General features: G+C 47.9%; 1 protein-coding gene across 1 annotated transcript; it reads left to right on the top strand.

The window, feature by feature from the left end:
- The first annotated feature begins 119 nt into the window (after positions 1-119).
- Positions 120-15554, top strand: SLC31A1 (solute carrier family 31 member 1). The gene is made up of 6 exons (XM_063316409.1): positions 120-219; positions 2811-2975; positions 12671-12844; positions 13058-13130; positions 14155-14323; positions 14890-15554. Exons 3-6 carry the CDS (start codon positions 12707-12709, stop codon positions 15089-15091), a joined length of 582 nt encoding a protein of 193 aa, XP_063172479.1. The 5' UTR covers positions 120-219; positions 2811-2975; positions 12671-12706; the 3' UTR covers positions 15092-15554.

The raw sequence follows: 15554 nt of genomic DNA, 5'->3' as shown, positions 1-15554 counted from the left end.
GAAGCTTCGGGCTCCAGAAAGCAGCCCCGCTTGCAACAACGGGGGCGGGGCGGCGGGGGGCGGCTGAGCCAATCGGGGCACGCCGCCGTGGAGCGGCCGGCACGTGACGCGGCCGCCGGCCAATCAGTGCGCGGCCGGGCTGCTCTGGCTGAAGAGGGGAGACACGTCTGAGGAGGTCAAGGCAGAGACACCGCAAAGCGGGGACGGACGAGGCGGCCAGTGAGTGAGCGACCGAGCGGGCTCGGGGTTGTGCTTGACAGATGGGGAGCGGGGAAAGAAGGCCAAAAGAAAAAAAAAAAAAGTTGGGCGCCCTGGACTACAACGCCCATAACACGCCCCCCGCCGTGCCTCGGGTGGTATGGGCTTTGTAGTCCCTCCGCTGAGCGCCCCGGGTTGGGCAGAGCTGGATCGAAAACTGCACCCCGGCTCTATCGCTGAGTCTACGCCTCTTGCCGCCGCCCGTCCTGGCTGGGGCTGATGGGAGTCGGAGTCCGAAGCATCCCCGGGGCATCTTGCGCATCAGGAGGAAGGAGTGGGGCCGGGATGCGGGGAGAGGAGAAGAGAGTGGGAGGCCGGGGGCAAGAGGAGTGGGAACTGGGGTCAGGCTGCAATCCCAGATCGGGGTTGATCGGGCGTCGGAATCCACCCATCTTCTGGGCTTGCGCAATGCCCTGAGCTGTGACCGGTTCCAATGCGCCGAGTTCATTCCGCAGGCTAAGCCAGCCACAGAGAGCTCGTTTTTCATCAATGAAACACAGCTTAGCATGCCACGCAACTGTAGCTGCTCCGTCTTTCTCTGGCTGGGCGCGTGGCACGGACACCAAGCAGGGGAACAAGAAGGGAGGAAGATGCCCAGGTGGAGCCCGAGGAGGAGCCCAGTTGAGAAGGAAGGTGTCGAAGGAGGAAAATGAATGCCCACCGCCTTCTAACCCTGGGCTGAAATTCTCTGCCATGCTGCCTGGCGGTGATGTGTGTGGTTGTGTGATAAGCCAGGGAAATACACAAAGGATCCAGGAGGGTGGACCAAAAAAAAGTGTTTTTTTGTATGGAAGGGCTGCTGGTAGAATGAAGGCTGGGGGGGGGGGGTGGCTGTAAAGAAAAGCAAGAATTAGAGGAGGGGGGGTTTCAGGAGAAGGGGGCAACTGAGGTGGCTTGAGGGAAGCCGGTGTAGATGGAAGGCAGCCAGACGGGAAGGAGAATGAGATGAATATTGGAGATCCTGTTGAAAAAGAAAAATGGGAGATTTCAAGTAAGTAAACTTAGCTGAGAGTCTGCGTCTCCTGAAATAAATAAATAAGTACGTACGTACGTATGTATGTATTTAAATTAATTCCCAGGGCCAAATTGTCCAAACTCTTGAAGATGTGGTGATCCTCTTTCCCTCCTTCCTGGTTTAGAAACTTCAAGAACTTTCTAATCTCAAGAAATCAATACATGCATACTGGTGCTGGGAAATGTATGTTTTTTCCCCTCCCTGTGAAGGAGCTGTGCTGGAATGTTTTCCCATCTCTGCTCTGAGGGTGAGATGGCTGCTGGATGCTTCCTGGAGAGGGTGCCAAGCGAAGTTAGACAAACATTCCAAGCATCTCTCCGCCAGGCTGTTTCTCACTTCTGGGCCGGTTGGGAAAACGTTCTGCTGACTGCGGAGAGTTTAAGCTTTTTGTGCTTTGTGGGGTTCAGTCAATTTGGCTGCATTTTTGAAATTTGGCTGTAGCTGGGGGCTCATGTGCCTTGGATTCTTGTTCTGGGCATTTAGCCAGCTTCTTTACTAGCTAAAGATGCCGTTGGATACAAAACTGGCTGTGCAGTTCTCCTGGGATTAAGGAGTGGGTTTTTAAAAAAGTTTTTTACCCTCTGTGAATTAATTGTTTTTAAGTCCGTCTGCAATAAAGAAATCTCCTTCTAATGCCTGCTTAAAAGCAATTCTAGTCCCCCCCGCCCCCCGCCACCTTTACCAGAAAGAGGAAGCAAGTGCCTTCGCTCAATCTCCTTCGAAGTGCAGGTGGATTCAAATGAAAAAGCAAACCAATCAAAATGATCCTTGCCAATCAAAGAAATAGTGTGGCTTTCACACTTCTGTGCCCCTCTTGCACCGCTTGCCCTTTGGAGCCCAAGGATTAAGGTGGATGATGATGATGATGATGATGGATGTATTTGGAGGCTGACAAAGTTCAGGAGGCTTTTGGCAAGCCGTGCTCCAAAGGATGAGGTATTCTCCTTGATTTCACACAGTATCTTTGTAGCAAGCCATGAAGCTTTAAGGAAAACAGGCATCAGCACTTCTGTCCCCTTCAGGATGTAGCCCCGCATTTCCCACTGGTCAGTGCCCTCACTTTGAAAAGCAGAGGTCTGTTCTGACTCCCTGCTTACCCCTGCCAGACACTGAGCTAAACCCCACTGCAGGATAAGGATACCTGTCCAGTTTCAGGATAACAAGAGGATGCCCCTGGTCCCTCTCACTCTGCAGCGGAGCCGCATCTGAACTTTGCTTTGCTCTCAGAGCCTAGCTGAATCCTCATGGTAGCAAGGAGACAAAGGGGGATTGGCCCATTGCTCTAGCTGCTGCGCCAAAACCCTGCCAGTGAGGTGGTCCCTTTTTTGCATCCTGGGTTCTTAACCCACCCAGATCTATCTGTGTGTTTACCAGGCCGAGAATGACTCTGTGACACAAGAGCACAAGACTGAAACCCACAGAGCCACATCCCTCCTTTTCCAGTGCAGCCCTCTCATGTTTCAAGAGCTTTCAGAGTGGCATTTCTGTTGAGTAAATAATCTGTTGGTGTTGTTTTTTCCCCTTTCTTGATGGGCAGTGAGCAAACATCCATACGCTGTGGTGAGAAGTTGGAACGAATATTGAGTGGGTGTCGCTGGAGTTGCCCCAAGCAGGAACAGGAAGAGAGTTGATCTGTTCGCAACTGGTCAGCTGCATTGCTGAAAGCACAGCGCTTTTCTTCCTTGAGTGAGAGAATCCAAAGGTAAATGAAATCTTACCAGTCTCTGTGCTGTCAGATTCCTGGCTGTGGCTGCTAAAGAAAGGACTTTTCTGCTAAACTTTACGGGAACAAGGTTGGGGATTCTAAGGGAACAGAATGGAAAAGGAGGCTAAATATAGGATTACCAAGGAAGTAAGCCAGTATTTAAACATAGGGTGTTAAAACAAAATGGTGGGATTCTGCTGGATGATCCAAATGCCAGTGTTTTTTTAAAAGCCAGGCCTCTATTATTGAAGGTAGGAGAAGCTTGGTCGTACGTGAGGGCTGAATCTGCTGCATTAGCCAAAACAAACCCTGTTGAATCTGTTGGGCTTTCTGAAGTAGCATTAAAAGGGAGCTTTCTCAGCTCTGTCACCCCCTGGGTAGCTTTGCTATGTGGCAGCGAGGGGGAGGGGAAACCTTTAAAAGATTGCTGGTCGTAAAGAAAGGCTCTGCAGGAGATACTTCTGGGCCACCTTGAATCAGAGGCCATAAAGTTCTGGCAGAGAAGCTGCAGCCTGGTCAGCCTTGAGCCTTGGCTCGACAGTTACAAAGTTCGCAATCTGTACAGTCCCCACATGACTCCCGAACGCGTTGCAGGCAACCTCAACTTGGTGATCGCTTCTGCCCTTGTATGCAAGGTTATTCTGCGACGTTATAGGTTGAGTGGCTTTGCAGGAGAAGAAGCTAGGATCGTGCTGGGTCGTTTGGAAGAGGGCCCTGGTTTGCAGGGCGGAGCTGCCTTGATTGGCTGTTTTTATCCTGGGTGAAAATTTTCCACAGCAGGATTTGGTGATAGGATAGAAACGGATGGTTTGGGCTATGAGATGCCCTCCTTTTTTGTGCTGGTGGGGGTGTTCTACAGCCCCCCTCCAGGACATTTCTAAGTCATTCTGGTGGCCTGACCTCTGTGCAATGGCACAGAAGTAGAGAGGGGCTGCAAAATCAGTGCAGCTTCTGCGTTAATAATTACCTCTGGGGATACACAATGGGCTTGGATGGTGCGTAAAAAACTTTGATCTACCAAGAGATTGCAGCATGGGTGGAACAGGGCCTTCACCCCAGAGGGGAGGCTATGTTGGAGCAGCAGGGAAGAAGCATTTGGGCCAAGTGTCTGGCTCTGAGTTGCCTTACAGGTGTCTTGGGTGAGGGTGCCATCATTTCCAGCCAGCCCTGCCTCCAAGTGAACAGCTGACCTCAAGAATCTTTGTCTTACCCTCCCTTCTAGAGGCCCATCATTTTCCTCTGCAAACAGCTGGTTCTGCCTTTCTATCTTTACCTCTCAGCTCTAACTTAGAGCTTGCAGAAGATAGAAGCTTGTTCTGGGTCAGCCCTCATGCTTGGCAGTGCAGCCACACCAACTCCTTGGCCACCACTGGAATTGGGGTGAGAAGGAGCAGCCTTCGCCCATACTAGTCCTCGCTTAACAACCATCTGTTTAACAACGGTCCGAAGTTATGACGGCCTCAGAAAAAGTGTTTTACCACCTGTAGTTATAACCGTTGCAAACCGTCGCACCCCTTGCAGTCATGTGATCGCAATTTGGGCACTTGGCAGCCGGCTCGCATTTACGACCAGCTGCAGCGTCCTATTTGCCAGTTTCTGGTAAAAAAAGTCTGTTGGGGAAGCTGGATTTGCTTAACAACCATGGTGATTCACTTAACAGCCCGTGATTTGCTTAATGACCATTGTAAAAATCGTAAAATGGGGTCCGGTCACATGGTGACTCACTTAATGACCATACCACTTAACCAATTTTCTCGTCCCTACTGTGATCATTAAGCGAGGACTACCTATACTTCTCTTTAGCCCTAGGCTCACCGCAGGCTTTGAGCTCCTCTGGCACACCAGAGCTGGGTCCCTCTTAGGTGGGCCTGGGTGATAACCCCTACAAGGAATGCCTTTGCTGATAAACAGCACCTCTTGCCCGCTAATATTTATTTATCCATCCATCCATCCATCCAATTTGTCACCGCCCATCTCCTCCCACCAGAGGGACTCTGGGTGGTTTACAACGAAATAGTCAGTAGAACAATAAACATACAGTAAAATTACAAAATATAACAGTGCACTTACAGTTTACAACTATAGTTTACAACTTGTTATTTGTTTACAATTGCAAACAGATAACAAGTATAGATAAAAATAAAGTCCAGATGGCTATGATCTCGTTCAGTCCTTGCGTGGAAGGGGTACTTCAGGGCACTAGCCAACCCCATCCCGGGCTCTGTGGGTGGCAGCGCCAAAGAGAAGGGGGCACTGAGTTTCCCAGGGATATTGCAGTACATCTGAGCCCTGTTGTACTTTGACGACCTGGTATCTTTTCTCTGTGTGCTCAAATACTTAGCGGTATCTCTCACAACCGAGCCAGGCTGGTACGGTTCCAGGGAGATGACCTTTATGCTCAAGCAGAGCATCCGAAGGCAGGCCCTCAAGAGGTGCCTGTTGGAAGACTGAGGGCAGTAAAGGCGCAAATTGCTGGGCTGTTGTTTTTTTTAATTGCTTTACGATGATCAGAACCAATCCTGGTACGAGACAGGTGTCTGCGCACGCTCTCCCAGACCTGGCGGTCATTAGCCCCAGAGTGCTTCCCTGGAGTTCTACCAGATGAGGGAGAAGCAGAGACACCTTCCCTGCTTCTTCCCTTTCGCCGGCGAGCGGAGGGAGGTTATTAGAGGTATCCTTGGTTTTGATTAAACCAATTGCGTCTTCTCTGAGGTCAGGCAAGGGCCGTGAGCTGAAGATTAGGTTTTGCTGGCTAGATCCTGGCAGCTTGTTGCAACAGCTGTAAAGACCCTGGCGGTGTTTCCTGTACGCTCACGCTCCAAAGGGCAGGATCAAAGGAGGGGTGGGTGGTTGCTTTCCTGGAGAGTCTTGGGAAATGGAAGGGCATCGTGCCCATTTCTCGGCGCCCCCAAGGTCCTGACGCTGAGATGAGGTTCCAAGAAAAACATTTTTTTAAAAAAATATACTATAATATATTGAAAAAAATATTTCGATGTATTATAGTATCTTATTATAATGTATTCTATTCTATTAGTTTAATTTAAATTTATCGGCTGCCCAACTTCAGTGGACTCCAGGCAGCGTACAAACTAGGGAAAAGAAACAGCTAAAAGCATGAAATCAGACAGCCAGCCCAGACTGGAATAATCTGACAAACAATAAAACCAACAAAACAAAACCAGGGGCCTTAAACAAGTCATAAACATCTACCCTAAGCCTGGGACCAAAGCCAGGTTTTCAAAGCTGTCCAGAGCCCTGGAGAGAGGGCACCGTTCTTGTCCTGTGGGGATGCTGTTCCAGAGAGTGGGGGCCACAACAGAGAAGGCACGCTTCCTAGGTCCCACAAGATGACCGTGCTTAATGGAGGGGACCTGGAGCACACCCACTCTGCTGGAATGTACTGGGTGGGCAGAAATGTTTGGAGGCAAGCAGTCTCTCGGATACCCGGGCCCTATGCCATAGAATTTGGCTTTGGGATGCTGTTTCATAACCCAGGCATAGGTTTAGCGCTTAGATGACGTAGCAGTTGGAAGAGAGACCCTTTTAGAAAAGGGATTGTGCCCCCCCTTTCAACAGGGTAGATGGTTGGTGCCTGTCAGGCCGTCACAATCAAGTATTTGTTGGATGATCACTGAATATTCTCATCTCCTTCCTAAACTTAAGAAGCCTTCCTCTTTCGGGGGGTTGAAATGTGGAATCGGCAGTAACAATGGAAGACATTGAGCCGGTGGGAAAGGCGTCAAAGCAGGACCAGGGGAGACTGGTTCGAGACGAGCAGCTTGGGACTTGCCTGGTGTTGTTCAGCCACAGCTCTGAGCCTCCTTCATCAAACCTCTGGAGTGGCTGAGAGTTGCAAATCCGTGGCATCCGAAGCACAGCAGTTTTCCACTCTTGCTGTGGCATCTAAAGTCTCCTGCTATATCTGAACACGATAGGGAATGGGAATGTCAGCAACTGTTAGGGAAGACACTGTTGTGCGCTATGATCAAAGGCGTAGCCACAGTTTCTTCTGTGGGTGGCAGACCACATGTGGATGGATGTCAGTCAGCTCTTTGGCAGACCATATGGGATGGGCAGGGCTGTGCGCTCTTTACGAAAGCACTCATGGCTGTAATTGTCACACAGGTAGTCCTCGCTTAACAACCACAATTGGGACTGGAATTTTGGTTACTAAGCGAAGCAGTCATTAAGAAATCCGACCCGATTTTACAACCTTTTTGCGGTGGCTGTTAAGCGAATCACTGAGGCTGTTAAGCAAACCAGATGGTCATTAAGTGAATCACGCGGTTCCACATTGATTTTTCTTGCCAGAAGCTGGCTGGGAAGGTTAAAAATGGCAGTCACGTGACCAAGGGATGCTGCGATGGTCATAAATGCGAACTGGTTGCCAAGTGTCCAAACTCTGATCACGTGACCATGGGGGAAACACTGTGACGGTCCTAAGGGTGAGGACTGGTCATAAGTCATTTTTTCCAGCACTGTCGTAACTCCAAACTGTCTCTAAAGGAACAGTCATTAAGCGAGGACTACCTGTAACCGTGACTTTGTTTCCTGCTTGGGCTGGCGTTGGTGATGAGTCTCCAAACTTAGTTTCAAGCAGGACTCCAGCCAGAATGGAAATTCTAGAGGCTCCTTGAGAAAAGTGGCTTGTTCTTCTGGGAAGCGTCAGGGATAAGTAATTCCACTGGGGTGTGATTTCATTCTTTGTTTAAAATCCCAGCCTGAAAGACGAAACCCTCCCATCGTATCAGCGTTCGTAGGTACGACAAAGAGGGTTAACTTCCTCTCTCAGCAGGCAGATTTGGCAGGAAAAAGCTTTCTCGAGCTGTAATCTTGCTCCGTGCGTGCTTTTGACTAACCAGTTTCATAAGGCTGGCTTAGCTGTGGGAAGTTGGGGCCGCAGGTGTTGTCCCACTTCTGTCTTTTTATCGGTATGTTGGCCGCGGTCCAGAGGGCTTGTTCGACTCGCCCAAAATTTTCTGCACACCCAGTAAGATTTTTGCTTTGTTGGTGTGCCATGGCCACAAACACGCTTTTGAAACTCCCTTTGGTTTCTAGACAGTTTGGCTGAACAGGAAAGAGGGGAATGTACATATCCTGAATAAAATAAGCAAAAATGTCTATGGTTATATGCTTCTCTTGTTCTTTTTCTCATGAGGAAAGAGTGTTGGGCTCCCTGACCACTGGAGATGCCATTCAAAATATGTTGTCCCCCCCACCCCACCCCCTTTTCTGTTAACACTTACAAAGGAGCTTGTGAGATGTTAAGGCTGACATTCTGCTCCCGTGTTTCTGGATGTAAGCGCCGCCAATCTCAATGAGGCGTCCTCATAAAAAGATATTACAGTAGGTGTTGTTTGGTAGAATATGACCACCACCAAGCCGTTCTTAATGCCGCCATGGATTTTTTAAAAAACCCCAACTGGAATCAAAAACATTTTCTAACAAGGATGCAGAAGGGTTGTGGAAAGGGATAATTTTCAATCAAGGTGAACACTTTACTATTATGAAGGCTACTCCATTTCTTCTGTGGTCCTCTTGTCCACAGTAGTAGATCTGGTGGTCATTTGATGTGAAGTGGCCCATTCCAGTCCATTTCAGTTCACTGACGCCCAGAATGTCTATCTTTAATCTGGACATCTCACCAATAACTACATCCAATTTGCCCTGGCTCATAGATCTTACATTCCAGGTTCCAACGGCGTGTTGATCCTTAGAACATCGGATTCGCCGTTCACCACCAGCACCGTCGGCCGCTAGCCGTCCTTTCGGCTTTGAGCTAGCTGCGTCATCACGTCTGGGGCTAGTTGAGCTCATCCTCTGTTCCTCCCCAGTAGCATTTTGACCATCTTCCGACCTGGGGGTCTCATCTTCCGATGGTATACCGACATATCTCTGGTTGTACTGATCCATTGAGTTTTCACGGCAAGAATACTGGGGTGGGTTGCCCTTACCTTCCCCAGGGATCGCATTTAGTCTGACCTCTCTGTCATGACCTTCCCGTCTTGGGTGGCCCTTCACGGTTTAGCTCATGGCATCACTGAGGTGCTCAAGCTCCAGCACCACGACAAGGTAACGATCCTTTGCCGAAGGGTGCTTTTGTACACTGCCCAGAATCCATTAAAGTTGGTCGGCTAATAAATTCAAATAGATAAATAATAAAACAATTCATAGGTGTTTCTCTCTCTGTAGTTGTAGCTTTTATAGTAACTGATATTCTGTTCCTGGTGAAGTCTAGTAATCGTAGACAATGCCAGGAGATGATAAAACAAAGTAATAGTTTTAAAACAGCTTAAAGAATTCAACTGATGAACCCTGGTGGGTTCAGTTTCTACAGATATTAAAGGATTGGAGCAGACTCCCTGAACTGGGTGGGGTGGGGGGGAGAAGCAAATCAATTTCAGAGATCTGTTAATAAACATTTATGGTTTCATCCTTGGACCTTGATCTTAAAGAGGCTGTTTCAAAAATGCTGGCAACTCATTCTGAAATTAGCAAGGAAGAGGGAAAAGTACATAGAGGAGGGATAACTGAGTCAGTCTGTACATCTAAGCGTTTTTGATGGCATTTGATACTGAAATCAATATAATTTTTAGTAAAGGCAGGCAGGTTTAAAAACTAGGTTGCAGTCCACTGTATACAGGTAGTCCTCGCTTAACAACCATTAATTTAATGATGGTTCAGAGTTAAGACGATGCTGAAAAAAATGACTTGCAACCGCTCCTCACACTTATAACCGTCGCAGCATCCCCGTGGTCATGTGATCACAGTTTGGGTGCTTATCCAAAGCAATGTTATTAGAATGTTTTCCCTCTCAGCCTTGAAAGTATCAATTAACAACACCTAACTTGTTGACAGCTGCCAAAAGGTAATTGCTAAAAACTGGAAAAATCAGTTGCGCTGTGAGAATGAATTAATAAAGCGTGAGAAATAGCATAGACATTTGCTAAGCAATTAGACCAAGAGATCTTGAATGGAAGAATGCTAAATTGTGGAAAGAACAGGATTCTTTTATTGCATGTTGGGAAGAAATTTTCCAAGGTAGAATTGTGCATCCCAATTGTGCCCCAGGACAAATCAGAAATAGCCCCTTATTTGCAGCACGGAGGATAAATTTTACCTTAATCAGTCGCTTTGAGGGCTAAATCGGGTATTCGTGGATCGGTCTGCTTGAAAGGTTTCCAAATGGAAAGAACTGACTGTGTTTCAGGGGCTGAACTGGGCCTCCAAAGTCCAGTCGCTGTAGCTTTAAGTTGGGGGTGGGCAAATTTTTGGTGATGGTGAGCTGCAGTTAACATCTTGGGGCTGTCTGAAAGGGTTGGTGTAGAATGACAGCCATTTCAACAGTGGAATTTTGCTTATATTTAACTTCCTTAGGCCCATTTTAAGGACTTAAAGGATAGGATTGTTGGGGCTTTTCTACCTGAACCTTGCATGCCCCATCCTTTTTCAGCATCACCCCACCAAAACTCTGAACGGGGGGGCTTTTAGGACCAGAAAAGTTGGGGGCAGCGTGCATCTTCATTTTTCAGGGGGAAAAAAAGCCAGTAAAAGTCAGGAACCTCGATGTGGCTGGTAGCACTCTTTGCACTTTACAGGCCTGTGGAACATTTGCAGGCTGTGGGTGCTCAGCTTGGTTAGTTTTAAATTTGCTTTGCTGTGCTGTGGCTTGGTGTGGTATGAACCCAGCCCACATGGGTGCTTTTGACTTAATATATGGTCAATCCGGAAAACAGCTAATTTGGCAATTAAGATAAATGTGCTATGCTAAACCTGTTGGTTGTGAGATGTGCTTTGAGGACGCTTAACAGCAGTTATCTCATTTTTGTTTTAACAAAAAGAGCAAGCGGTGAGCTTTAGCTGTGTTGAACCTCACCATTTTAAAAAAGATGTTTTGTTTTTAAAAAAGATAAATCAATTACACTGAAAGGGAAGGCGGGTTCCTACCATACACTCAGTTCCAAAACAAGCCACATTTTGGATTAGCCCATGATACGATCTCAGCTAGCTGTGGCTTATTCATTTTGTTGTTGTTGTTCAGCTTTGTCTCCTGAATCTTTGTGACTTACGGAGATGGTTTTGCCAGGATTGTCTGTCACTAACCACTACTAATAAGCTCCTGTCTGCATCGTCAATGATATGATCTGGTCACCCTATCTTCTGATTCTTTTCCAGTTTTCCAAACTACAAGGTCCTAGAAGCTATAACTGAAAGGTCTGCTGGTGGCCTCCACATAAGATGTTGGCTATAATTTCAGGCTCTCCATGAAGCTGAAAGTCCCACCAGCTTGGAGCAGCTAGTGGTCAAAATTTCCGAAGTTCTGTCCGGCTACCTGTCCTCTCTGTTCGATCAGCTAAGCCTTATAAATTGCTCACGTCTTTTCTTTCTCCAATTAAGGGCTTGTGATCACCAGTGATGGGATTAAATGAATTTCATTTTGTCCTTCTGCGTGCTTATCACCTCTGGCTTAATGCACTTTCAGAGCCCAGAGAAGAGTGGCATTGTTCTGGGAAAGGAGACATCCATTGCCAAGGGCACCAGGAGACCTTTCTGCTGTGAATAAATGGTTTGCCCTAATGTGATTGAAAAGATCTGTTTCCAATAAAATAAGGAACTGTCAGGGAAGAGAATGCATTTGGCTGTTGAGCTGATTCAATTTCAAATAGGGTTTAAGCGTAATTAAGGCCCGCGGCAGTCTGGTTTCACTTTATCTACTTTGATGAGACCTCTGCAGCTTCTCAGTAAAGGTTTTATTTTGAAATGAGTCCTTGGATCTTTAAACTATTTTAATGCAATGTTGTTCACATTCATGCTATCTAAAAATAATAGCACCTGAATGTGTGCGTTGGGTGTGGTGCATTGAAGAACAGGGCAGGTAGCTTATTAGCTGCTTTGTTAAATGGCTTTGTTAGTTCTCCAGAGCCTTTGTGGGCCCTGCTTGCACTGCACGATCTTCCCAACTGATTTCTAACCGCCTTAATTTTAATGCGGGAAGAAAACAGGCAGAATCTAAATTCCCGCTTATTGGGACTTACGGATAAAGACTCGTAGGAGACTGGTTTTCTACAGGGTAACTGCAGCGAGATTATTAGATGCACAAAGATGGAAAAATGGAGGAGCAGATGGCGAAGATGACTGACTTGGCAGAACCAGCAAAATCGACCTGTTTGGTTAGAGATAAGATAATACTTTTATAAAAGACTGGAAACCTTTAATGGACTTTTTGCTGAAAATGGGAAAAAAACGAGTTGGTGATTTTTGGATTCGCTGATTGAAAAGGGTTGAGTATGGGAAGAAGGGAATCATGCAATGTAATCCTAAAGGGGGAGAAGAGAACTGTTTATAAGTGCTGTAAAGCAGATCAGGAGACGTTTCTTTAGATATCTTTTAATTTTGTCTTTTCTGCACTTTTTCTTTTCTCTTTCTCTTCCTCTTAGTTCTTTTTTCATATTTTTTTTCATGTTTCTTTTATTCATATAAAATATCCTAATATTTTCCCAAGGGAAAATTCTAGTCCTTAAAGTAAAAGCCTATTCTAATGATTCCAGAGTTACATTTAAGGGTTACAAGCTAAGATCATGCAGGCTAGGGGTGGGTGGGGATTGTGGTTCAACACAAGGTGGGGGGCATCACACTAAGGGAAAGCCGCCGTATCTGAATGCTTGTCTAACATCAACAAATGGATTTTCCAGGCATTCACTGCTTTATCGTGTTCCTCGAGAGCCCCAATGGACCATGCTGAGCATCACGAGGCCCACATGGCGCATATGGACCATAACATGAATGGCTCGGCAAGCCCTACCATGGATCCTCACGCCCACCATCACACCACCAAGGGCCCAGGACACATGCATGGGGGAATGATGGTGAGCGGAGTTCACACAGTGGCACCAGGGCTGAAGCAAGGGGAGGCGGACATCCTTTCACACCCCTCTGGACCCCATGGGCTTTCCATTAAGGAGGGTGGGAGTGCTTAAGAAATGGGCACTTTTAAATGATTTTAAAATGCAGGGCCAGAAGGCTGCTACCTTCTGCCTGCCCTTCACAGCATTACATGGACACTGTTTCTCTCTGGGCAGGATATGACCTTCCACTTCAGCTACCATAATGTGCCCTTGCTGTTTTCCGGGCTCATCATCAATACAGCTGGAGGTGAGCAAGTGGGGGATGGGGGGCATTGGCCAAATTAATTTTGTGTCCCCAAACCACAGTCCAGGAGGATTATTCTTCTGTCTGGAGCCAATTCCCTTGCATCGCGATCTTCCAGCTTTAAACTTGCAAGGGGGTTTAACACCTTGATTTGCCTATGAGCTGTTGCGGTGGAAGTCCAGCCTACGGATTCCGGGGAATGTTTTGGGAACCCCTGTCCGTGGTGCCCACTCAGATTTCTTCTTTAGTTTGTTACTGAAGAAGAGCAGCTTGTGGTAGCAACTTGCTCTTTAGGAATGTGTTCTCTGCCCCTTCAGAGTTTTTTGTCAAAGAACCCCTGCACAATATTGGACTTTGGATCTGTGCAAAAGGCTGCACAGCTGATACTCACAAAGAGAACTTCAGACCATAACCGGGCTTCAGTTGGCATGGTTGCTATGGCAATCAGAATGGGGTGGGCCCTTTTATGCAGAGGCCTAAGGTTGGAATGCCAGCGCTGATCAATATTGTGGGATTCACCGACTGCGGTTGGGTTAGTTGGGTTTGTGTGTCAAAAATCACAAAAGAGTTTGGCCACCAGCATACAGCACCTGTAGGGGGCAGAGGGAGCGGCCTTGAAGGACTGGAGACACTGGTCAGATAAAAGGCATCTGAGTCTGGGCCAGAAGTGTAATCTGAGAAAGCATCTCAGACAAGACCCTCCCTAGTTTACACAAAGATAAAGGGAGGGAGCAGGGAAGCACATTTACACTTGCAAGGTTCTGTTCCTATAAAGGTAGTCCTGACCCACACGGATTGGTTTCTTGGTCTGGTCTACCCCTTGTTGGGTTTTCCATCAACCTCCAGTAATGCCGCACTTCAACTCCCCGTATTGGACATCCCATGAAATATTTTCCCAACGGTTCTGGATGGTGCCAGGTGGGTTGCCCTAGGGCAATGTTTCTCAACCTTGGCAGCTTGAAGACGGGTGGACTTCACCTCCCAGAATTCCCCAGCCAGCCATAAAACTTTGGTCTGTTTCCCTCAGAAATGGCTGGAGCCTTTGTGGCCATTTTCTTCCTGGCCATGTTCTACGAGGGCTTGAAGATTGCCCGGGAAAGTCTCCTTCGGAAGTCACAAGTCAGCATCCGTTACAACTCCATGCCAGTCCCGGGGCCAAATGGGACCATCTTGATGGAGACGCACAAGACAGTCGGGTGAGCACACACCGCTGTTCGGCTCAAGACCAACACAAGAAAGGGAGCTGGGCGCAAAGCCAGTCCTTCTGCCCCGACCCACGCTCTTGTGGGGTGTTTCTTGTGCTTGTGAGAACACAATCACTGCATTTTCTCCAGAGGGGGAATAGGGCGGCACGGGGAAGCCATTCTGGGTCTAAAATGTGAGAACTGGGGCATTTGCAAAATGTTTCATTTTGATCCGCTCTAAGTTTCAAACAGTGTCCTTTACCAAAGGTGGAACTGCCATTTGAAGGGTGAAAAGAGGTGGCCTTGAACTCAGGACGCTTTCAAAACGTCCGACCTGCCTGTGACAGGCGTGGAAGAGTTTCTGAATGCTTTGCGCCAAAGGGAGAACTGCTATTTCCACTACCACCACCACCACCCTCTTAACACACCCAGCTCTCTTCAGCTTCTGAGAGCCCATCATTGTTCCCTGCCTCTGAAGCGGTTTTTGAAGCCACCCCTCTCTTCTTGCCGTCCTCCCCCCCCCCCCACAGCACACCCAAGTTCCTCTCTTTATTTCATTTCTTTTTCCGTTTGCTTAGGCAACAGATGCTAAGCTTCCCTCACCTCTTCCAGACGATCCTGCACATCATCCAAGTAGTGGTCAGCTACTTCCTGATGCTCATCTTCATGACGTACAACGCTTACCTCTGCATCGCCGTGGCCGCGGGCGCAGGGGCGGGCTATTTCTTCTTCAGCTGGAAAAAGGCCGTGGTGGTGGACATCACAGAGCATTGCCACTAACGCGGAGTTCTCTCTGCCGTCCCCCACAGCCTTCTCAAAGGACCAGGTTTACCAGGAACATGCCAAGGAAAGCCATGGGGTGCCCTCCGGTTTCCAGAGGGTCGTCCCTGTGCCTCTTGCTCCTCTCCCCACATTTCCCCCCTCCCCCAAAGTTTGGGTGGGGAGGCGCCTGAGCCCTGCGTAAAGAGTTGGCAGCCAGCTCAGGCAACCTACTTAGAATGATTGATTGATAGACCAGATTGCATTTTTGGCGGGGCTTCGTTTTAGAGCGTACCATGATTTAAAGGAGCTGCCGGGCTGACCCAGGCAATTCCATGATGTGTTTGTATATAGCAGCCTATGTTTCTGGGAGGGTGCAGCGAATACAGACCCCCGGTCTTCATTCAAAAGCAGTGGGCACACAACCACTCAGGCCAGTACGTTTGAGCAGTTATCTTCAAAAGTCAGCTGTGCTTTGCGTCCT

Source organism: Candoia aspera, chromosome 16 (assembly GCF_035149785.1).
Source record: "Candoia aspera isolate rCanAsp1 chromosome 16, rCanAsp1.hap2, whole genome shotgun sequence".
In the NCBI taxonomy this organism is placed as follows: domain Eukaryota; kingdom Metazoa; phylum Chordata; class Lepidosauria; order Squamata; family Boidae; genus Candoia; species Candoia aspera.
This window is presented reverse-complemented; position numbering and strand designations above follow the sequence as displayed.